The sequence below is a fragment of the Mastigoproctus giganteus genome, chromosome 5 (genome assembly GCF_048544385.1).
Source record: "Mastigoproctus giganteus isolate SK-2022 chromosome 5, ASM4854438v1, whole genome shotgun sequence".
Lineage (NCBI taxonomy): Eukaryota > Metazoa > Arthropoda > Arachnida > Uropygi > Thelyphonidae > Mastigoproctus > Mastigoproctus giganteus.
The window spans coordinates 174,883,892-174,908,098 of record NC_143579.1 but is presented as its reverse complement, the minus strand read 5'-3'; the positions used below and the strand labels follow the sequence as shown (position 1 = coordinate 174,908,098).

The window sequence follows — 24,207 nt, the reverse complement described above, 5'->3', positions numbered from 1 at the left end:
CCTAACACAACCCATGTATTTACTTGTTCCATGATTACTCCCAGCAGCCCTTGAAATCCCCAGTACCTCGCTTTCCAGGCTGCTGCTCATTCCAATAGAAACAGTGCAAGAATCACTTTCACCTCTGCCTGTAGCAACCATTAATAATTAGTCTGTGAATCCCCCCCCCTCAAGCTAGCAGTTTTCCGACCCATCTAACACTGCCTTGATAGCAATCAACAAATATTCTTGCACCCTTTCTATTTAAGTGTATCCCATCCCTGTAGAAAAAAAATCTCTCCTGTTAACATGGACAGACCAACCACACTGAAAAAAATTCTACCCCATGACCCTTGCACAATCTCTCCAGGGCCAAATTGATTGACAAGGTTCTCATCATATACTCCCTCCTATCATGTCTGGGCAGAATAGCAGACACTTTCAAATTTAACCCTAACTCGCAATTTTTTTCAACATCAACCTGTACTTGTTCAGTAAATCAGCATATCTCCTACTCTTAATGTCATTAGTGACAAAGTGTACAACAACATCACCCTTCGTGCCCTTAAAATATGATATCTGCTCTACAACATCATCAACTTTGCCCCTTGCAAACATCCTGATCCTATTCCACCTATACTTTTTGCACAATATATTTCCCATCTCCCTGACAAATAGAGTCACCGACAATAAGTAATTCCTGTGAGATCAGTGCATTCTGCTGCGAAGGTTGCTACTCTATTTCCTGATGCACAAGAGTGAGCTCTGACATTGAGTTGGGCAGCTGAGAGTTTGATGGGTCCCCAATTCAATTCCTTCAAGGGCATCTACCCCGCTCTTCAAACTCTCATAGACACCCATCAGAATGCTGAGTTGGTGCCTAATTTATTGATACTCTGTGTACCTAGCACACACAAAATCATCCTCCTTGGCTAGATCATGCCCTGTTCCAGATAGGTCCGAAAACATTTCACAAGTTGCACATTTTTTTAGGCTGTGATGAGTTGGAAAATTGCCTCCTTCAGTTCTTCCCCGAGCCACAGCACTCCAGCTACTTTGTGCATGTTGCTTTGCTTCTCTAGTCTGGGACATGATTTCCGCTTAAATACGATGAAATTAATTAACAATGAAAATTAATAATCTAAAACATCAAACAGACAACATAACTATATAAGAATAATGCAATAACCCAACACATCAAAAGCAAATTAAATATTTATTAATTGCTTTATATAATGATAAAAATTCTCACAATTCATGTTAAAATTTAAATAGAGCAAGTTCTGCTTTATATTTCTATTTCAGTCAAATTAAGCTTATACAAAAAAAAGCAGATAATAATTATGAATGCTTATGTTGTTGTTATTGTTTTTAAGAGCATTAGCAACTAAGGCCATATTGCTCCGGGGATATACGGTGGTCATTCCCTGACCTTTCTGCATCCTCCGTATTTGGTGGTCACGGGCTCGAACCCCGGTCTAATCAAGAAGCATGTGCTATGCACTGCTGCTCCTGCCCACCTGGCTACAGAGGCGCCATGAATGCTTATGCAGATGAAGGACATTCAAAAAGTGTTATCTCATAATAATAATATCAGCTAAAACAGCCATTTAAATAAAATATTCCCACGTAAGCAAACTTGCAGAACTAAAAGCAGTTCTGCAAATCTATATTTTAAAAATCAAAAATAATCAAAATTACTTAATTATTACAAAAGAAATTACCTGTTCCCAATATTTTCTTTGAATTTTTCTATTTTCTTCCTGTAATCTTTGTACTTCAGTTCGATACCCTATAATTAACGTATCTTGAGTTTGAATTTTATTTTGTAATTCTTGTTCTCTACTAGCATTGCCTTTAACTACTGAAGAGTTCTCTGGAATTGATGTTAAATGTGAATCAGAATGTGAAAGATGCTGAAGATCTCGTCGAGAGAGAGAGAGTGAACTAGGATGTGCTGCCGTTTCTTCTATTAGCTGTATCCTTAAACGTGCATATTCGACCTAAATATGAAAATAATCAGACTATATAAATTGCAGATGTGAAACTACAGTAAACCCTCGCTATTCGCGGTTTCGCGATCGCTGATTTAATATAAAATGAAACCTAAAAAAATGTGAATTTTAAAGCGCCGTGAATATTATCCGCCATAAAAAAACATGGGTGTGGCTAAAATTATCTTTCCCGGTCAAAACAGCGCTCAGTGGGTGGGGGGAGAGGGGTGACAAAATCGCCAGCGTGGATGTTTTTCGCTAATCCTTGTTCAGTATGTGTTATGCACTTGCAATGGAAGTTTTTGTCGTTTGCTTTTAATTTATATGCTTATAAATTGAATAAATTTATCAATTTATAAATTGATATGCTTATAAAAGTGATAAATCTACTGTTTTGCAGTGTAAAACAGACTTTTTCGAGTGTGTTAACGGACGAAAGTGACTTTATTGTGGACAAGTTCTTTCTAACCTGTACAAAAATATGGCTACGAATAACAAGAGAAATGTGAAAATATCAAAGAAGGTGATGATATTAGCGAATAAAATTGAGTTAATAGACAAAATTTCTAAAGGTGAAAGTGTCTCCTCAGTGGCAAAACATTATAAAATCAATGAGTCAACGGTACGATCAATCAAAAAATCCGCCGTAGTGTCCGTGAAAACGCGCTAGTTGCTTCAAAAATTTGCTCTGTAACTCGTGATGTTAAATTAGAAAAAATGGAAAAGGCTTTAAGTCTGTGGATAGAAGACCGAACTCAAAATAAAATTCCGTTAAGTTCACTCATCATTCGTGAAAAGGCAAAACTCCTTTATCAACACTTTAGCGAAACTGGTGATAGCACTGGCGGGATAAGTTTTTTTTTTCTAGCAAAGGCGCTGGTTTGAAAGATTTGTTCGAAATTTCTAATAAATATTACATTTAATATTAAATTGTTTCTTATTTTCATTTGGATGCCATATGCTTGCATTTCACTATGTGCATAGTCATATTATGAAGGTACATATAATACATACTTAGACAAAATTTTAGACTAGTTTTTCTTATATATTTCATACTTTGGAACGGAACCCCTTTATTACTATGGAAGCCATAACTCAGTATTCGCGTTTTCGGTATTCGCGGCATTTCTCAGGAACGTAACCCCCGCGAATAGCGGGGGTTTACTGTATATTGTAAAAAAAGGTGATGGGGAGAGGACATAGTTAACGTGCAGAAACAGTGGCGGAAAACATTCATTTTGAATACAGTAAACTCTTTAAAATCTGGCATCTCTGAGGATTGGGAGTTTCCAGATTTTTAGAGAGGTACACCTGGGGTGTCTTGATGAATCACTTCAATGAATATTAAGCACTAACAACTGAATTTATTTACATCTACAAACATTTATAATGACTACCTTCTCCTTTTATTTGTTTCTACAGGATTTAACTTCATAGATAATGCAATCATAATTCTTAACTTTGTAATGAGTTAACATTCAACAGATAGCTTTAGCTATACTGCAACTTTGAAAAAAAATTCTCACATCAAACAACTTCATTACAACTATTTCGTCTGGGTGCTATCATTAGAGGCCACCTACTATATGATGAGGGACCAGTTAACTCTAAAACAGGCTGTCACAGCTGTGCCATCTTTTAAACAAATGCCAATGAGCCATCTGTTTGAAAGTACTGCAATGCCAGGGTAACTCTTTCAAAGACAAGTTTTTTTCTGTCAAGAATTAATACACTGCATTATCTAAGCAGTTTAAATCCTGCTGGCTACAAAAATACATTAAAGGGCATATTATGGGTTCTCTTACCAGGAGAGGCTTAAATTCTGTAAGTTGCAGTATCTGGAGACTAAGCACCTGCGAGGTGATCTGATTGAGGTGTACAAGGCCTTGAATGGTTTGAGCAGGCTCAATGCTGATGGGATACTTCCACTTGCTGAGATTAAGAACCTGAAGGGGCATAGATTCAAATTGAGGAAAGACAGTTGTAGAATAGATGTGCAGAAATTTGTCTTTAGCCAATGGGTAGTTGATTGCTGGAACAGACTTCCATCTGTTGTTGTGGAAGTTGATAGCTTAAATATATTTAAGGCTGAACTAGACAAACATTCGGATTGACCGGATGGATGGATGGATGGATGGATGGATGGAAATGGGAAGGGTTTTTTTTGTTTGTTTTTTTTGGCTAATGCTCTATAAGCTTGCTTTCTTGCATCACATGCCTCAACTAATGATAATTATAAAGAAATTCTTATATATACAGAGCGTTTCAAAATTATGTATACACACTTTAAAAATTTATATTTAATGAACAATATATACAAATTGTAAATTTTTTTTGATACTCTGAAGGTAAAAAAATATTAATTTTTTTTTTAAAACAATAAAACTTTAATTGTTCAAAATGCCCTCCATCAGCATTAATATACTGATGGAGGGCATACTCCATCAGCATTAATGATAGGCCAATAGCCTTGAAACATGTCTGGGTTCAAATGACATGTTCACATAATTTGTGACGAAAATGAAAAACTCACTGAGAATAAGTAACAATAGTCTTCTCTATTAGTGAGCGTTACTTATTTGAGGTAGTGCAGTATCATGGCAACTCGTCGTGAAGGCAGAGCACAATATGAGAAAGAGCAAATGATGCCCACAACAACTACTTTGTAGTTTTTTTAAGAGTGTCTATGGTGTACCTAAACATCGATATTATATAGATACTAAACTCTTAAAGTATTATGCCATGTGCATTTAATTATTTTAAATAAATCAGCATTAATGCATGAGCAGTATCTATCTTCAACAGATCTACATACTGAAATAAATGCACAAATCAGGTGAAACGTTTTCTGCTCCTTGTTGAATTTTCATCCACAATTCCTCCAGTGTTTGCGGTTTGTGACTGTAAACTCAATTTTTCAATTATCCCCAAGCAAAAAAATCTAAAGGGGCGAGATCGGGAGACCTTGGAGGATATTCAAAAGCACTCACTCGACGACTTATCCATGATCGTGAACACTGATCAATTGAGGTATAAATGAGTTAAAATTTAATTCCTTCATCATTCTAAAAACACTTGTATGGTTTAAACATAACTCCTGTGAACACTGTCTTGTTGATTTTATTGAGGTGCACAAGGCTGCATTTCTTACAGCTTCAATGTTTTCATTACTTCTTGATGTCCTCTTCCTGTTACATGCTAAGTTATTGATATTCTGAATGGTTTCATGCTCTTCAAATTTATCCTGCAAACAAGTAATTGTTAAACATGTGGGCATTTTTGTTAATATTGTGATTTCCAAGCACACTAAACTTAACTGACATTTGCATATTTCCAATACCATTTTATAATCGCCTTTCTTCAAAACTTAACTGGGTACTCGTCATCATTTTAGAAGTATCAGTATCTATAAAATAAAACAAAAATTAAATTACTGAAAAAATTGTCTATTTTTAAGCTACAAAATGAGTTTAAGAAAATTAAATTGGTGCATATTATTCATTAAATATAAATTTTTAAAGTGTGTATACATAATTTTGAAACACTCTGTATATATTCTTATATATCTTATAAAGGAAAAAAAAGGAATTCTTAATACTTCTGAACTGTAAAATTTTCTTTTTTTTTTTTTGCAAAATATGCCAGATTTTAAAGTATTCCAGATTCTAAATTGGTGATTTTCACAGTTTACTGCATTGTTTTAGATGCATTAGCATGAATATGTAAAGGCAGTGGCGTAGCTACCGTATAGCAAAAGTAGGCAAAGACTAGGGACCCCTATGGAATTAGGGGCCTACTTCACCAGGGCCCATAAACAGATGCAAGTAGGGGCCATTCCTACTACGCTAGGCCTATAGACAGATGCAACATGTAATGAAAATATTTTTCTCACTGAGCTCTTCAACAATGTGATACATCTAGAATAAGGACGGATATCTTCTTCTTATATCTTATCGCCAAAACATAATAAACTCAGGTGGCGGCAGTCTTTATTTTGCTTTTACAAATGCAACTTTTTATAGTGATCAGATCTGTTCAGTTCTTTTATGTGTATGTGTCACATTGTATGGTGTTAAGGATTCCCCAACTTGACTGGAGGACGGGGGGGGGGGATATGCCCCACATATACAAACATTTAGCCATATACGGTGGTCAAAAGTTGTTGGTTGATTAATTTCAATTCAAGTTTGTTCGAGTTAAATTCATTATCAAAATAGCAATTGACATACAAAAATGTGTTTGTTGATTATTGCTATTTGTATTTAAAATATAAAGTTTAAAATTAAATTAATAAAATTTTTAGTTAAAAATGGATGAAAAGAAAAAGGGAATGAGTGGTGCCCAAAAAAGAACAATGAAGAAAGCAAAAGAACAAGTCAATAAATTACCTAAATTAGATCATTTCTTTACAAAACACAGTAATGAATTATGTCCAGAAGAAGGTAAAGAAAAGACCAGTATTGAATCAGAAAATTAGAAAAGAATGCTGCTAGCGTAAATATACAGGGTTGTTAAAATTAAAGTATCCCTATGTAGAGCCTTAGAACTTGCTCCCTCTGGAGCAAGTTCTAAGGCTCGTACTGAAGAGAAATTTGAACAACAGGTACAATAAAGAATGTGCTCGATATTTATTGGGGGGAAAAAAATAAGTTACAAAATTTTTCACTGTATGGCACGTAACTATCTTAGTTACGATTATGCAAATAACGTAAGTTACTTGCATAATTGTAAGTTATTGCCACAGCGCAACTACTCAGCTCTACCATATTGAATAAAATCAAAGCAGTCTCTTCAAATCATACATTAGATGTTTGCCTGTACTACAGCAGCAATGCCAACAACGTTGCAAAAAAAGCACTATTAGTGAAGCTGTACTATCAGAACAGCAACAATGCAGCTGCGCTATCAGAGAATTCTGGCGTCAGAAGTGCATAAGGCGTGGACCTATGACTGTTTGCTGTCCGCAAAATGATTGCGAAATATGAAGCGACAGGACATCTTGGTGTTCGACCAGGTAGAGGTTGAAAAAGAATGGACTCCTCTCGTGTTGAAGATGTGGCTATGGCTGTTGTGGATTTATCAAGTCAATCTCCATGTGACAGCGCAAGCGTGTCAGCTGTTTCTCGTGAAGTGGACATGCCGTATTCCACTGTAAGGCTAGTAATGTGTCTGGTGTTGCAGTACTATCCTTAGAAGATGCACATGCTACAGCAGCTAAAGCATAGTGATGCAGATATTCGTTTCACATATGCACTTCAGTTTCTGGCACGAATGACAGTGGATATCACTTGGCCATGGAACATCCTTTGGAATGATGAAGCCCACTTCTGCTTAAGTGGACAAGTGAATACGCACAACTGTCGCATTTGGGCAACAGAAAACCCTTCAGTTATCCAAGAGGTCCCGTTGCATTCTCCCAAAGTGACAGTGTGGTGTGGATTTACGGCCACATTCATGATTGGGCCATATTTTTTTGAACAGGTAACACCGACTGAACCCCCGCACCTGTTCCGTCACTGGACAGTGATGTTATGAAATGTTGGCAAATTTTGCAATACCAGAGCTGCAACAACGTGGGTGCCTTCAGGATACTATACTCATGCAAGATGGTACGCCACCCCACATCCACTGTTGTGCCCAAAGATTGCTAAGGCAACACTTTACAGACGAATGGGTCATCAGCCGTTGTTTCCAGACATCTTGGCCACCCCAATCACCGGTCCTCACCCCATGTGACTTCTGGTTGTGGGGTTTTTTGAAGAACCAGGTGTATCGGAAGGATGTCAAACTCTGGCAGATCTGAAGGACAGCATTGGATGTCATGTGCTGACTATTCTAGTTGACATGATATGTTCTGCTGTAGAAAATGCTGTTCTTTGAAATAGAAACTGTTGTTGACCAAAATGGATTGAACACATTGAACAATTGTAGCACTATTCAAGTGATTTGTATTGCCACAGTGCCATATAGTGACAAATTTTGTAACTAATTCTTTTTTTTTTTTTCCAATAAATGGCAAGCACATTCTTTATTGTACCTGTTGTCCAAATATCTCTTCAGTATCAGTCTTAGAACTCGCTCCAGAGCCCTCTACATAGGGATACTTTAATTTTAACAACACCATATCTGCGAATCATTTAAATCAAGCAGGGTCATCAAACGAAAACAATTCAACAATCACAGATATGCCTTCGTTGGAAATTAGTATTGAATGCATTCCACTGTTTATTCCCTCAAGTGATCTTGGAGAATACGTGGACATCGACATTTCTGATAAAACAAAAAGAAACATTATGAGTTTGTCACCTCAGAAACCTAAAGGACCATTTCCAAGGGATCCTGAACAACAAAATAGAAGTTTTATTGATACATACTACTATTCTACTTCAACACATGGTCCAGTTCCTCGTTTGTGGCTGTGCTACTCTGGACTACGAGATTGGGAAAATCTATCTTTTCGGATAAAAACTCAGTTTCTCTCAACATGATATCGAGGTATGTGCTATACATGAAATGTGGCAAAAGAATGCAATTATTGATAAAGATCTTGAGGAATAAGTAAGATACAGATCCTCATTTTGAAAAATGGTACTAGAACGGTTATTTCGGATAACGCTTATGTTGGCTAAGAATTCTTAAACATTTCGGAGTCATTGAGAAGAATTTTCGGAAGATTACAACGGCAATTTTTTATTGCAAGTCCATTTACTTTCTTACTATGATGACATAATGAAATAAATTATTAATAAGACATCTGGTTCAGTAACTTATTTAAGCCCCACTATCAAAAATGAGTTAATAGAATGTTAGGTACCAAATTAACAAAAGAATTAACACTCAAAAAATTAATTCAGCACTATTTTATATATTCACTAATTTTAGATACTACTCAAGATCTCACAAAAAAAGATAGATTAAGTGTAACTGTATGACATGTTCACATAATTTGTGACGAAAATGAAAAAGCCAAAGATTTTGAAATTTGTGAAAAGTTTTTAGGATTCTGTGACATGAATGATCAATCAGCAGAAATGATGACGAATAATATAATGAAAATATTACACAAACTAAATATATTCCCATTGAAAAATGTTATGGTCAGGGATATGATGGGGCTAATTCCATGAGTGGGGTTTATAATGGTGTGCAGTCACACATTAAAAGAATCCAATCAAATGCAGAGTACATTCGTTGTGCAAGTCACAATTTAAATTTAGTTATTAATGATAGCGTAAATTGTTGTAATAATGTTTCATCATTTTTCGACATTCTTCAAAATTTGTACAAGTTTTTTTGGAAATAGTACAAAAAGATGGGATCTTCTTTCTACTGGGAAATCTGAAGTTACATTAAAAAAACTCAACCCTAACATTAAAAGAATCCAATCAAATGCAGAGTACATTCGTTGTGCAAGTCACAATTTAAATTTAGTTATTAATGATAGCGTAAATTGTTGTAATAATGTTTCATCATTTTTCGACATTCTTCAAAATTTGTACAAGTTTTTTTGGAAATAGTACAAAAAGATGGGATCTTCTTTCTACTGGGAAATCTGAAGTTACATTAAAAAAACTCAACCCTACTCTCTGGTCTGGTAGATTACTTATAACAGCTGTTAGTCTATAACAGCTGTGAAAGTTCGTTTTGCGAATATTATAAAAGCTTTGACAGAAATTAATCTTAAATCAACTAAAAAAGCAGACCGAGATGAAGCACTTAGAATAATGAAGCAAATGATGACATTTCATTTTATTTTCATTTGTATATTTTTGAATAAAGTGATGTGCAAAATTAATTATGCTTCAAAAACTTTACAGAAACATGACATAGTCCTTGATTAATGTACTTCTGTATTGGATCGAGTCAGTAAAAATTTACAAAACATTTGAAATTCATACAAACAAATTAAATATGAATCTGATCAAATTGCCGAGGAGTTCGGGGTAGATCCCAAATCTGAAGACAAACAACAAGGTAGAACTAAAAGACAGTACAATGAATTAGCTTCAGATTTTTTGTTTGATAATAGAGATCAGATTAGCTTTAGATTTTTTGTTTGATTATACAGATCAGATTAGCTTCAGATTTTGTTTGATAATAGAGATATTAAAATCAGTGTTTTTTACTATGTTTTAGACAAAATTATAATACAAATTAAAAATTTTAATTTGTATTATAATACAAAATTATAATACAAATTAAAAATCGTTTCAAAAGTATAAAGTTATTAAAAAATTATTTTTCAATACTAGAACCGAAAAAATAATTAATATGTCAAATGCTGATATAATTCGGTGAGAGTGAAAATCTCATAAAAAAGTATTCATCTGCACTCTCTCCCCAACTGCTGATTCAATATTGTAATTTAATCACACTTATTAAACAAGATTTATCAGCAGACACGTCTACCATACAATTTTTTTATTTGTTAATTTCAAAATATAGTGCCCTAGAAAGTGACTTTTCAGATATTAGCATTAGTAGAGGCATACGATGCAAGAAAGCGAGCTTATGCAGCATGAGCCAAAAAACCCCCTCCCATTTCACCCCTCCACTCCCCTCCATATCTTTATTTATGTTATTTTTTTACCCTACCCATGTCAGCTGCCTCTGCTGAAAGATCATTTAGTAAATTACGTAAAAGAAATGCTACTGGTCAAAGTAGACTGTGCAATCATGCAATGTTGGCTATTGAGCATAAATATGCCAGTAAAATGGATTTAAAAGATATTAATGATTTCGCAAATGTAAAAGCACGAAAAGTAACATTTTAACTTTTTTCATAAATTTATTAGTTATAGTTTATAGTATAATTTATGTTTGTCAAATTGTATTTAATAAGTAGTATCATATTGTAATATTAATTTTCATGTTTTTGATGTTTGTAAAATTATAAAGAAATTGTAAACAATGTTATTAAAAGGATTCAACATTTTTTTTATATTATACCTAATTAAAAGTTATTTTAATAAAAATAAGGGGCCCAAAATGATTTCTTCCCTAAGGGCCCAAAAAACTTAGCTATGCCACTGTGTAAAGGGCCTATTGCCTGTCCGTCCATCTGCATTTAATGACTTGACTTCTACTAGATGAATTTTCATATTTTATATTTGGCTCTTTAACAACAATTTATCAAGCCATCCCAAATTTCATTAAAATGGGACCAATAGAAATCTGGCAATTATTATTTCTTTGTCCATACATCTTCATGTAATAACCAAACTCCTAGTGGATGGATTTTCATAAAATTTTATATTTAGTTTTTCCAGAACAATTTGTTGAACCTTCCCAAATTTCATTAAAATGGGACCAATAGAAATCCATTTATTATTCTTTCCATTTTTCAGCTATATCACATAAGCTATCCATGTACTGTATATTGCAGCTGAAGCACTGGATGTTTATGTTTGTTGCTGTGTGCTGATTGAATGAATAAATGAGCAATACTGCATATAAGTAAAAATGAAATGCTCTCAGTTTGCACATAAGTCACTGCTTTTTTTTTTTTTTTTTTTAAATTAGAAACGTAATACACTGCATACATTAACTACTTGTTTATACATGTATAATAAACAAGTAGCTATTTATACATTAACCAACTTGTTTTTTTTTTTGGTAGTTGTTGGCACATCGGCTTCTGTGGCCATAGTGCACCTCCCAAGGTTTTTGCAGTACTTTGATCCAAGCCCAAGGTGGGATTCGAACCCGCGACCTTTGGGTTGCCAGGCAGGCACTTTACCCACCTGGCTAGCCCGGTCGGCTTAACCAACTTGTACCACTGAAATTTTTTAATCAATGTGCAGTTTTATTATTCTTATTAATTAGCCTGATTGTACAAACAAACAGTTCCTATTTACAGAATTATGCTAAAGAATAACTAGCTGTGGTCCTAGTGTAAATGTGGAATTGGTACACATGCACATTACAAAATTAAGCCTATAGGTTGTCACAAAAATGGTGGACCATCATCAATTGTTGCTTGTTTGTTTGTTTTGTTAGGTTTTATTGGCGCATTAGCAACTAAGGCTATAATGCGCCAGAACTAGATGATATTTAAAAATTTTAATTTTACTGACCTAATTATTAAGGTCACCAAGTCAAGTTATAAAATAACAACGGTATAAAATGTAAAAATGATAAATCAATAAAGAAATTACATCAACAAATAAATTTTAAATACAATAAAAACCTTTATCGATTTAAAATAGCTAAAAACAGCAGACACACTGTCATTGTCAGATAAAATCTGACTGAGTGTATAAGGCTCAGTCAGATGGTTAAAAGCGGTAAAACGTATATTGCTAAAATCTGGACAGTCAATTAAAATGTGTCTAATTGATAAAATTGTGCCACAAGACTCACACATAGGAGGGTCATCAGCCCTCAGCAAAAAAGAATGTGTCAAATGACTATGTCCTATGCGGGTCTGGGCAAGAACAACTTCCTCCTTACAAATCCTGCGCAGACTAGACTGCCATGGTTCAATTACAGGCTTTATTTGATATAATTTATTCGCAGTCTGTCTATTCCACGAATCCTGCCATTGGGAATGTATTTTCTCGTGTATTATTTGCCTGTAGTGTGTATAGGGGACTGACAGGCAGCAATTATTATTGAGAATTGCTGATTTGGCTGCGGTGTCAGCCAAATCGTTTCCCATAATCCCAATGTGGCTGGGAATCCAGCAGAAGAGGATATCATATTCACGTTCATGGAGAAAGTGAATCTTCTGCTGAATGCTAGACAGAACTGGATGAGAATTATATCTCACAGTTATTAAAGCCTGTAACACGCTGAGAGAGTCAGAATATAAAATGAACCGTTGGTATTGGCATTTACTGATGTAATCCAAAGCTAACTCAATAGTGTGCAGCTCTGCAGTAAATATGCTGCATTCAGAGGGAATCTGCTCCGATGTAGTGCTGTCTGTAAAGACAGCAGCAGATCCCACATATGATTCCGACTTCGAATCGTCTGTGTAAACTGGCGCGAAGTCAGAATGTTCAGCTCAGTGTGTTGAATAAAGCTGCAGGTAGACTGATGATGGAGTGTCCGACTTTGCCAAATTTCTAAGGGATAAGTCACATGCCGGGACATGAGCATGCCAGGATGGAAGGGGTTGCTTCGGTGTTTGGGCAACCTTGTCTACCTTGATATTAAGTTCTTTGAGTAGCTCTTGGAGACGAATACCAAAAGGATGATTAGCAGTCTTACCGTAAGACTGCCAACCGTAAGACTGCAAAAGGACGATTAGCAGTCTTAGGGTTGTTGTACAAATTTTCCCATCGTGGCTCAAAAACGAATGGCCACGTTGGATGGTCTGGCAGGGATTTCAGTTTTAAAGCGTACTTTAAAGACAACTGCTTACGTCGAAGCGATAACGGTGGTTCGTTTGCTTCGACGTATAAACTCTGGACAGGAGATGTACAAAATGCTCCAGTAGCGATACGTAGAGCCTGATGATGGACAGGGTCCAGCCATCGAAGGGCACTGTCTCTGGCTGAAGAATATACTTGGGACCCATAATCTAATTTGGATCGCACAAATGCACAGTAAAGCCGTAGAAGAGTACATCGGTCTGCACCCCAAGATGTAGAGGAGAGCGAGCGGAGAATATTAAGGCCTCTTGTGCACTTTGTGCGGAGTTGACGGATATGATCCAGAAAGGTCAGTTTTTTATCAAATATGAGTCCCAAGAATTTTGTGTTCGCTGCTACTGGAATAGCATTTTGTCCGAGCCTTAATTCAGATTCAGGATGAAGATTACGCTTGCGACAAAAGTGTACGCAAATGGTCTTCTCCGGCGAGAACCTGAAGCCATTAGAAAGTGCCCAGGAATTCAGACTATCAATGGCTTTCTGCAGTTGTCTTTCAATTACCCTCATGTTGCATGACTGACAAAAAATGCTAAAGTCATCAACGTAGAGGGCACTGTTTACAGTTGGAGGAAGTTGTTCTGTGATGGAATTTATTTTGATGGCGAAAAGCGTGACACTTAACACTGATCCTTGTGGTACTCCCTCCTCTTGGCTGAAGGAACGAGAGAGTGAGGATCCCACACGAACTTGGAAAGATCGACTGGCTAAAAAGTTTTGGATAAAAATGGGGAGTTGCCCCCTAAGACCAAAGCTATGCAGATCTTTTAAGATGCCAAATCTCCAAGTTGTGTCATACGCTTTCTCCATGTCAAAGAACACTGACACCAAGTGTTCGCGTTTTAGGAAAGCATCCCAGATGGATGTTTCCAGTCTAATAAGATGGTCCAAAGTGGACCGGTTCCTTCGGAAGCCGCACTGGATGTTGGAGAGAAGGTCATTTGATTCTAAATACCAGATTAAACGAGAATTAACCATTCTCTCCAGGATTTTGCACAAACAGCTAGTCAGAGCAATAGGACGATAGTTTCTGGTGACTTTTGGATCCTTTCCTGGCTTAGCAAAGGCAAGAACGGTTGACTTGCGCCAGGAATTCGGAAACTGCCCTTCTATAAAGATTCTGTTATATAGAAGGAGCAGATAATCCAAAGATTTTGTTGAAAGATGCTTAACCATTTCATAATGATGCCATCTGGTCCAACAGCACTTGCTTTGGAAAGAGTGAGAGCTCTTTTCAGTTCCTGTATAGTAAATGCCTCGTTGTAGAGATAGAGGCCCTTGGACTTAAAACTAAGGGCCTGCTTTTCCATTTTATGTTTCGGGACCAAGAACTCTGGGGAATACGAAGATGTTGCAGAGATGTTAGAGAATGTTTCCCCAAGAGAATTGGCTATTGCAGTTTGATCTGCAATAGCGCATCCATTATAATCTAGGATTGAAGAAGGGTGGGATGTATATTTTCCCTTCATTTTCCGGATTTTATCCCAGAAGACTACCTTAGAATTGGTAGTCTGGTTAATAGATGTTGTAAAACGGATCCATGATTCCTTTTGACTCTGACGGCGAATGTAACGTGCTTTGGCTCGTGCACGCTTGAAGGCTATTAGATTAGCAGTGGTAGGATATCGGTGGAATATCCCCCACGCTTTGTTTTGAACCTTTTTTGCTGCTGTGTATTGTGAATTCCACCAAGGTTTGGGAAATGGTGGAAACCGGGCAGATGTTTTTGGAACAGCATTCGCAGCTGCTTGGACAATAGTTTCTGTGATGTACATTACTGCATCACTGATAGGCTCTCGACTGACGGTGCTGAGATGAAAATTTGCCTGATGTTGGAAGGCAGACCAGTCAGCCTGATCAATCTTCCAGCGTGGTAACCTGAAAGGAAGACACGGTCTCCCACTGTGTAACGAGGTTATCACAGGGAAGTGATCACTTCCGTATGGATTCTCCTCCACTTCCCAAGTGAGTGAAGGGAGTAGAGAAGGGGAGCAGATAGAAAGATCAATGGCAGAAAAGGTACAGGTAGGCATGTGGAAGAAGGTATTTGTTCCAATATTTAGAAGGGAAAGGTCATTGAGCATACGCTCTATGACTCTATGACTCGTCCCCTTCCATTAATGTTAGCACTACCCCACAGGGTGTTATGCCCATTAAAATCCCCGAGAAGTAAGAAAGGGGGAGGCAACTGCGTTACAAGATCACCAAGGTCTTCCTGGGAGATGTCAGTCCCAGGTGGCAAATAAATAGAGCACACGGTTAATAAAAATCCCACTGTAAGGCGAATTGCAACAGCCTCAATGCCGGTTGTAATTAGCAGGGGCTGAACTGGGGTCTCATTACCCAGAAGGATAGCCACTCCTCCATGAGCAGGATCATCTGCAATTCTAACCTTACGAAAGATTGTGATGTTATGCATGGTGGGATCATCATTTGCCTTTAGATAAGTCTCCTGCAAGCAAAAGCAAACTAGCTCGTGCTTTTGCAGGAGGGCCTTGATGTCATCAGTATTTCGCTGGAATCCATGACAATTCCATTGTAGGAATTTAGCCATAACTTTGGCTTGGTGGGTCCATCAGGCAGCTTCCGAGATGCTGAGGGCTTACTTTTATCAGTCTTGGCTTTATCTTTTTTGGGGAAGAATGGATGCTGTCCCGTGTCCATTTCTTCCTCCGCAAAGAGTTCCAAGACCGATTCATCCTGTACCTCCTTGTTCTATACATCCATTGTTTCTGTTATTAGTGCAGGTTCTTTACCACTTGGTTCTGGTAGTGGTGGAGCATTAGGAGGTACGGATATAGGAGTGGCAACTGATTGTGTTTTTTTGGTGGGCTTTTGTGAGCTCAATAAATAGCGTGCAATCGGGGTGAATGACTCTTTTGGTGGTATAGTCATCTCAGTTTGTGTACCAATAGTGCACTTAGCAGAAACCTTCTGGGCATACGAAGGTTTCCCACTATTTATTGGTTGGATATGTTTTCTGGCCTCTGGGTAGGAGATATTCAGCTCTGTTTTTAACTTTTGGATCTCTTTTTCATCCTTCCACCGCTGGCATGCTCTAGAGTAGGCGGAATGCTCTTCTTGGCAATTGACACAGATAGGTTTTGGAGCTGAGCATTCCTTGCTCTCGTGGTCTTTAACACCACATCGAGCACAGGCAGGATTACCACGACAAGATGTTTGTGAGTGGCCGTATTTTTGGCATCTAAAGCACCGCAGTGGGTTTGGGATATAAATCCTCACTGGGCAGTTTAGATAGCCTGCCTTGATGGAGATCATGATGCATTTAACACCCCACGGCCTCCTCTTGGAGGCCGTGGGGTGTTAAACGTTAGGATGAGAACTCGGGTAGGGATGAGATTCCCATCCTTTCTCATTGATATTCTTTTGACAGCTGTCACTCCTTGTTCTTTTAATTCAGAGCAGATCTCTTCTTCAGAAACATGAAGAAGGTCCCACTCTGATATGACACCACGTGAAGAATTTAGAGTTTTGTGAGGGGTTACGATGATAGGTATTCCCCATATGGATGTAGACTTTATGATTTTTTCCGCTTGCTTGGTGGTAGAAGCTTCGACCAAAAGGTCGCCAGAACGCAGTCTTTTTTACAGATTTTGGTGAATCTGCCAACCTTCTAATCCTTTCTGGATGAAGAAGGGTGACATCTTTCCAATGGACTGCTCTCCGGTAGAATGGAGAATGAGGAAAAGCGGTGTCACTGATGGTGGTGGTATTTCCTCAGTTCTGGCTCTTTTTGCAGAGGTGTTATCTGCATCATGATCTCGATTAGGTAGGGCCTTGTTGGGGCCCCAGAAGAAATGGGATTTAAATTACTCATAGGAGTAAAGAGAAAGTGTCTGATGCCTAAGTACCTCACCCACCACGGAGCCCTACGAGGGGACGCCCACTCACGAACTAGCAGTTACTGTGTACACGAATGGGACGCCGAGTTCGCTTAGAACACCATACCCACATTACCAATAAGTCTTTATCCCATCCCAGGACCAAAGGGAGGGAGACTTATTGGAACGCAGTTGACCCTAGCAGTAAAAATCATCCGCCGATTGATCCCAGTCGGGCCGGTCCGGGACCACCCGTCTTGTCGAAGCAGGGGCCAAAGTGGTGTATTAAGGCTGGGCCCCTCAACCACCAGGATCCCCCTTTCCGCATTCCACGGGTTGTGGCGCACGGCTGCACACGCCGGATTCCAAAGTTGTAACCCTGGAACCAAGGTATGGGCGTTAGATCCCAGTGATGCTAATCTGGAAACCCAGCAGCATCACTGGGAGATCCCCTCACCACGTACAGGTGCCCACGTCGAGGGACCAATTGTTGCATTACTATATACTGACTACAATTAAAATAATTTTAAAAAGTTGTGAACTCCTCTAAAAGTGTTTTAACTCCTCTAGCCATAAAAGCGGTACAAAGTAAATGGAAATTTATTTATTACAACACAAAAAAATTTTATTTATTTACATGACATGTAAACCAAAATATAAATATAGGGAAGTGTGAAACAGACATTATTACAACCTTGAAGAACAAATTATAATTTAAATATGGTATCAAACTCTAGTCAGACATAGCACAGCAAAGACAATAATAAATACAGTGGGACCTCTGTATAACAAAATCAATCATTCTCTTAAAAAAATTCAATAAACAGGAATTTCATTATAAAGAAATATGATCTTTTCAACAATGAAAAATACTGTAATTCAACATTCAGAAATATCATAAAAAATTGGAAATAAATCAGAAATAGGTGGGAATGAATAAATTTTCTAACATTTTGAAACAATTCATTTATTAATACATACATATTACAAAATGACTACTTACATGATGTGCACAATATATATGTACATTTTTAAAAATTATTTTGTGAAATAATTCTTAAAAGTGTGAAATATTTGGTTATTTTTTTGTTGTACACTGGGTTTTACTGTATATTGATCGAAAAAAAATTTTCACCTTTGTTTAAACACTCAAATATATTTTCTGGCACATTTTCTTCACACTGAAGGCCTCGATGCAAAGTTTCAATGCTGCCAACAAAAGAAATAAGGGCAATATTAAACCTTCCAAATATGAAATGTTTGGAAGGTTTAATATTGTCCTCATTGCTCTCATTTTCATCCAACTCATCGTCAATATTGTCACCAGTTCTTTGAATACTCTCCAAAATGTTGGAGTCACTCGGATATTCAGCCTACTATGATATCATTAGAAACTCATAAAAACTCGTCAAGAACAATACTCCACTGATCAAACCTCTTGCTTGGAGTTCTTCCCAAGATTGCTCAATATCTTGTAGTAAGTTCAACCCCTCTCATCGCCGTTAATTGCCATTTTAGCAAAATCTACTTTTGCTAAACAATTCTTAATAATTGTTTCCATCACATCTTGACTCCACACTTTTGCCAACTCTAATATGCACATCCAAAAATCTATAACGGAATCTATAGGTTGGTTGGTTTCTATTCTCAGTATAATTTTTTTCAGTATGCACCCTCAGTAGTGCATTTTGAAATTCTTGATAATGACTTGGTCCATTGGCTGCAGTTTAGACGAGGTATTCGGAGGGAAGACAACAAATTTTACACTTGTAAGTTTCAAAATTAGCAAGTGAAGGTGGGCAGGGCAGTTATAAACAATCAACATGATTTTTCTGTTTTCTTCCATCATCTTTCAATAAAAATTTAAAATCCAATGTGAAAAATTTCACTTGTCATCCAAGCTTTTTTTTTGTTGTAGTCCAACTCTAACGACTTTACTCCTTTGAAACATCGGAGTTGTTTACTTTTGCTTATTACCAAAAGCTTCAGCTTTATATTGCCAGCCATATTTGCACCAACAAAGTTAAAAAATTATAATGTTTAGTATCTCCTTACTATTTTTACCTGGCGCCTCCGTAGCCAGGTGGGCAGGAGCAGCAGCAGTGCATAGCACACGCTTCTTGATTAGACCGGGGTTCGAGCCCGTGCCCACCAAATACGGAGGATGCAGAAAGGTCAGAGAATGACCACCGCATATCCCGGAGCAATATGGCCTTAGTTGCTAATGCTCCTAAAAACCAAACAACAAACAAACTATTTTTACCACCAAAACATTTATCACTTTTAAAAGTCAGTTTGTCTTGTTCGACAAACATTTAAAAAAATAGACCTGTTTCATCAACGTTAAACATATCTTTGGGCTTGTAGTCCTCCATAATCTTTTTTAAAACTGTTTCTTTCCAATGGGTACAGTCTTCTTAGATTACAACTCCACTTTCACCAGAAATAACTTCAAGTAAGCCATGGTGCTTTTAAATTTGTCCAGCCAACCAGAACTGGCTTGGAATGTTTTATGCCCCAGAAAATATGCATACTCCACAGCCTTTTCTTTTATTAATGGCCATGACATCTGCATGTTTTGGTCTTGAATCAACTTCAGCCGTTTATAAGAAACTGTTTCATCTACATCATATAGGCATAATTTCGAACACTTCAGACTGGTTTCCATTTCCCCAAACAGTTTAAGAATCAAAACTCAGTTTTTCAGAATTGTTGATACACTACGTCGGCAGGGACACCAAATTTTAAATCAATTTCTTTCTTTTTTTTTTTAACACCCAAATTTACAACATTAAGCACTTCCGCTTTTTCCACTACACTCAAAGATTTCCCCTTAGACATTATAAGGTTACTTGCACAGCAGCTAAAACAAAACTGATTTAGGGACCACTTATACCTACCATGTAAGCAGTGGCAGCGAGATGACTCATTTCTGTGAAACAACAGATGAATTTCCAGGATAAAGGAAAATCACTCTCCTAATTCTCTAGTAGAAAACAGGTTGACCAGAACTAATGTCTGCATCGGGAATATGCCTTAATCTTTGTCAATGGCTGTGGACACGTAGTTAACCAGTGTGACTTCTCGGTACAGTGGAGATGAATGCATAGGTTTTACGGCCACCACTAGACTACGGTGGGGCCGCCGTAGCCTAGTGGTCAGGCGCGCGGGTGCATAAGTACACGTGCCTTGAGTGACCGGGGTTCAAGCCCGTGACTGCTGAATACGGTGCTGTTTCTTGTATTCTGTCTATCTTGTTAACTCCTCTGACTGTTTGGTCGTCCCGGAGTATAAACAGAAAATTTTATTTATTTTATTTTTTATTTATTATTTTTTTTTAAATTGTGGGATGATTTGGTGTTAATTCGTGTTTTTAAGAATTAATCCCTTCAGCACTTAAAAGCTAAAGCGATTAATTCTTAATCCTTTTAGCTCCCAATTCGTTCTTTCTACCACATCAGCTCTATTGACTAAAGGCCAGAAGTGCGAACAATGCGTACTCAGGTCTCTTTAAGTCAGTTAATTATATGAAAATTTTCTTCGTTATACAGAAACTATTTTCAACGTAATGAAAAAAATGTGCTAAATAGAAAAATTCACTATATGGAAGTTCATTAAAGAGAAGTCTGACTGTAGTTCAGAGATGTGTGTAGATTAAGAACAAAACAGAAATATCCAAGAGAAAAACTGATGTTTAATCTTGTGTTTCTACTTCAGAACAAACAATACAAACAGTTTAAAACCTAAGATAATCCTCAAAGTAAACTAAAAAAGTGAATTGAAGGTACAATAAAAAAAATAAATAGTTCATACAGCACAGAGAACCAACCATGGCAAGAGGTTTAGTATTTGGATTAGTAAAGCCAAAGTGATGCAGTTTTTGCCTATTCCACATCAGCAAAAAAAAAAAAAAAAAAAACACCCGATTCCATGTGTAGCTGGTCAACTCTTTCTTAAATTTATACAAGCTTTACTTCCACAAGATTAGGTGGTAATTTATTCCAATAGTTAACACTGCTTTGGTAAAGAAGAATTTTCTTATATCCAGTCTATAATTATCCTTCCTCAGTTTAATGTCTTCAGTCAAGGCCAAAAAGGCCACATGCAGACATTGCTTGAAACTTTGTAACCCATAAAAAAAAAACTGAGGGATGCCTTCATTATCTTACACACACATACAAAGGATACTAGGAAAGTTTTGCAATATGACGCAACAATGAATCACAGGAAGCTGCTTGTTGCTGCATGTTGAGACATGTTCATACGTGCATAGTAGCCGCCGCGCCAAGTCGATGGGCTCAGTTATTCATTAGTAGTGAGAGTGTAAAGTGCTTGCGATGGCATCGTGGTCACGAAATGAGATAAGGACAGTTTTGCGGTATAATTTCGTGCGTGGTTTGACCATAGACCAGTGCTTAGAAGAAATGACTCTTGCACTAGATGATGATTGTCCACATCGTACAACGATATTCAGGTGGTATAGAGAATTCCAAAGGGGAAATTTCACTCGGGAGGATTCTGAGAGGCCGGGAAGGCCACGAACGTCAGTTACGGAGGAAAACGTTACTGCTGTGAGGAAAATGCTTGACGAAAACAGGCGAGTGACCTACCAACAGATAGAGGATACTTTGGGCCTAAATGCACCAGCAATTCGTTCGATTCTGCAAGATCATTTGCACATGAAGAAACTTTGTTCTCTCTGGGTGCCGCATCAACTGACTGAAGAGCAGATGACATGATTTGTGACTTGGTGCCGGGAGATGTTAAAAAAGTTTGATAAGGGACAATCTCGGTATGTGAACAACATCGTGACAGGTGATGAGACTTGGCTGTACTATTACGATCTGCCGACCAAGGCTCAAAACAAAGTTTGGGTCTTTGATGATGACGACACACCCGTAATTGTCAGAAAATCCCGATCTGTAAAGAAGAAAATGATAGCTGTATTTTTCAAATCGAGTGGAATTGTGGAACGTGTCGTTTTGGACACGCAGAAGACAGTCACAGCTAAGTGGTATACTGAACAATGCCTGCCTAAAGTCAGTGGATCTATGAAGAACCTAAGGCCAAAGTCAAGAATGGACACCTGGTACCTCCATCACGATAATGCTCCAAGCTCACCGCGCCAAAGCCTGCACCGAATATTTGACCACGACAGGACTGAAACTTCTCGAGCACCCTCCCTACAGCCCAGACCTTGCTCCCTGCGACTTTGCACTGTTCCCGCATGTGAAAATGAAGCTAAAAGGGAGGCGGTTTTCCAGTGATGAGGACCTTCTACGGGCTTGGGACAACGAGTGTGCTTTACTCCCTAGTGAAACTTGGCAGAACTGGTTTAAAGATTGGTTTCGGAGGATGGAGAGGTGTATTGAATGTAGAGGAAATTACTTTGAAAAAATTAAATAAACAAAGCTGTATTGCAAAACTTTCCTAGTACCCTTTGTATATATATATATATATATATACAAAGATTCCATGACCATTATTGGCCTCGTGGTCCTCTGTCGATATGGGGCATGATGGTCAGTCTATTATTTTGATATTTTAGTTTTTTGGTAATTTCTTTAATCCTTTTTTGGTGATATTTCACGTCTTTTGGAAATGGTACCTTTCGAGGGGGTTCCGCTAAATTATGTATAATTGGCATTATTTTAAATTTACATTATGTTTTATTAATTTGGTTTAAGGACTTAATTGACTAAATTATATAGGGAATTATTGACTACCTTTTGTCCTACTACCGCTACTTTCCCTTCCCTGTTTGTTTATTTTATATTATTTTATGTTTTCGTTTCGCTCTGCATTATTGCCGTACTACTGGCTGATGTTTTTATTCTAAATATCATATTTATTTTAATTATCAGATATAATTAGGCATCAGGAGGATGTGCATTTGCTGCCTCTAATGATAGCTACATAGCCATATTTATTTATTTTTATCACTTTTGCCTAACTTTTACCTCATATAATATAAATTAATGGTAGTAGTGGGTTGATATGCTAAATAAGCAGCGCCTGTGCCGCCATCTATTTCTTTCCTTCTATTATATAAGCTGGTTAAGCTTGCATTATGTCAGTGGTGTGGCTCTGATCTAGAGTGCTGTCTGTTCTATAGATTATTTTTCGCTGCATAAGGACCACCGCCATGCAAATCCTTTGCATTGGTTGATCTATCGGAGAATGGAGGTGTGGTTTGGTTCTTCGATATTTCCGCCTTTGCGATGATTTGTATGACGATTGAAATGCAGCGATTCCATGACCATTATTGGCCTCGTGGTCCTCTGTCGATATGGGGCATGATGGTCAGTCTATTATTTTGATATTTTAGTTTTTTGGTAGTTTCTTTAATCCTTTTTTGGTGATATTTCACGTCTTTTGGAAATGGTACCTTTCGAGGGGATTCCGCTAAATTATGTATAATTGGCATTATTTTAAATTTACATTATGTTTTATTAATTTGGTTTAAGGACTTAATTGACTAAATTATATAGGGAATTATTGACTACCTTTTGTCCTACTACCGCTACTTTCCCTTCCCTGTTTGTTTATTTTATATTATTTTATGTTTTCGTTTCGCTCTGCATTATTGCCGTACTACTGGCTGATGTTTTTATTCTAAATATCATATTTATTTTAATTATCAGATATATATATATATATATATATAAAACTTTGTTACTCTTTCCTACACCTTTTCCAGCAAATCCACATCCCTACCTGAAATAGGAGTTCCAAACTTGTACATAGTCCTCAAGATGTGGCCTAACTAAGGCTGTATACAATGGAATAATTATCTCTTTTTTGCATCATAGATAAAATACCATTTTCTATCAGCACACTGTTGAAAGAACTTTATGCTGGATTACACAATTACTCCTGTCTCTTTATTCACAGTCAACTGCTTTAAGTTTATTATTTCCCAAGTAATAAGATAATCTGCAATTACTATTCCTCAAAAGTAAATTAAAATGGCAGTTAAAAGTATATTTTCCTGATGTTGTACTTTTAAATGCCATT

General features: G+C 37.2%; 1 protein-coding gene across 1 annotated transcript in view; it reads right to left on the bottom strand.

Moving 5' to 3' along the window:
* The window catches only part of LOC150085861 (uncharacterized), a 273,976-nt gene that overhangs the window by 196,844 nt on the left and 52,925 nt on the right, over positions 1 to 24,207 (bottom strand). The window contains exon 3 of the mRNA XM_090374719.1: positions 1,704 to 1,982. Within this exon, the coding sequence (XP_090230845.1) occupies positions 1,704 to 1,982 (279 nt within the window). The remainder of the gene's footprint in view (positions 1 to 1,703; positions 1,983 to 24,207) is intronic.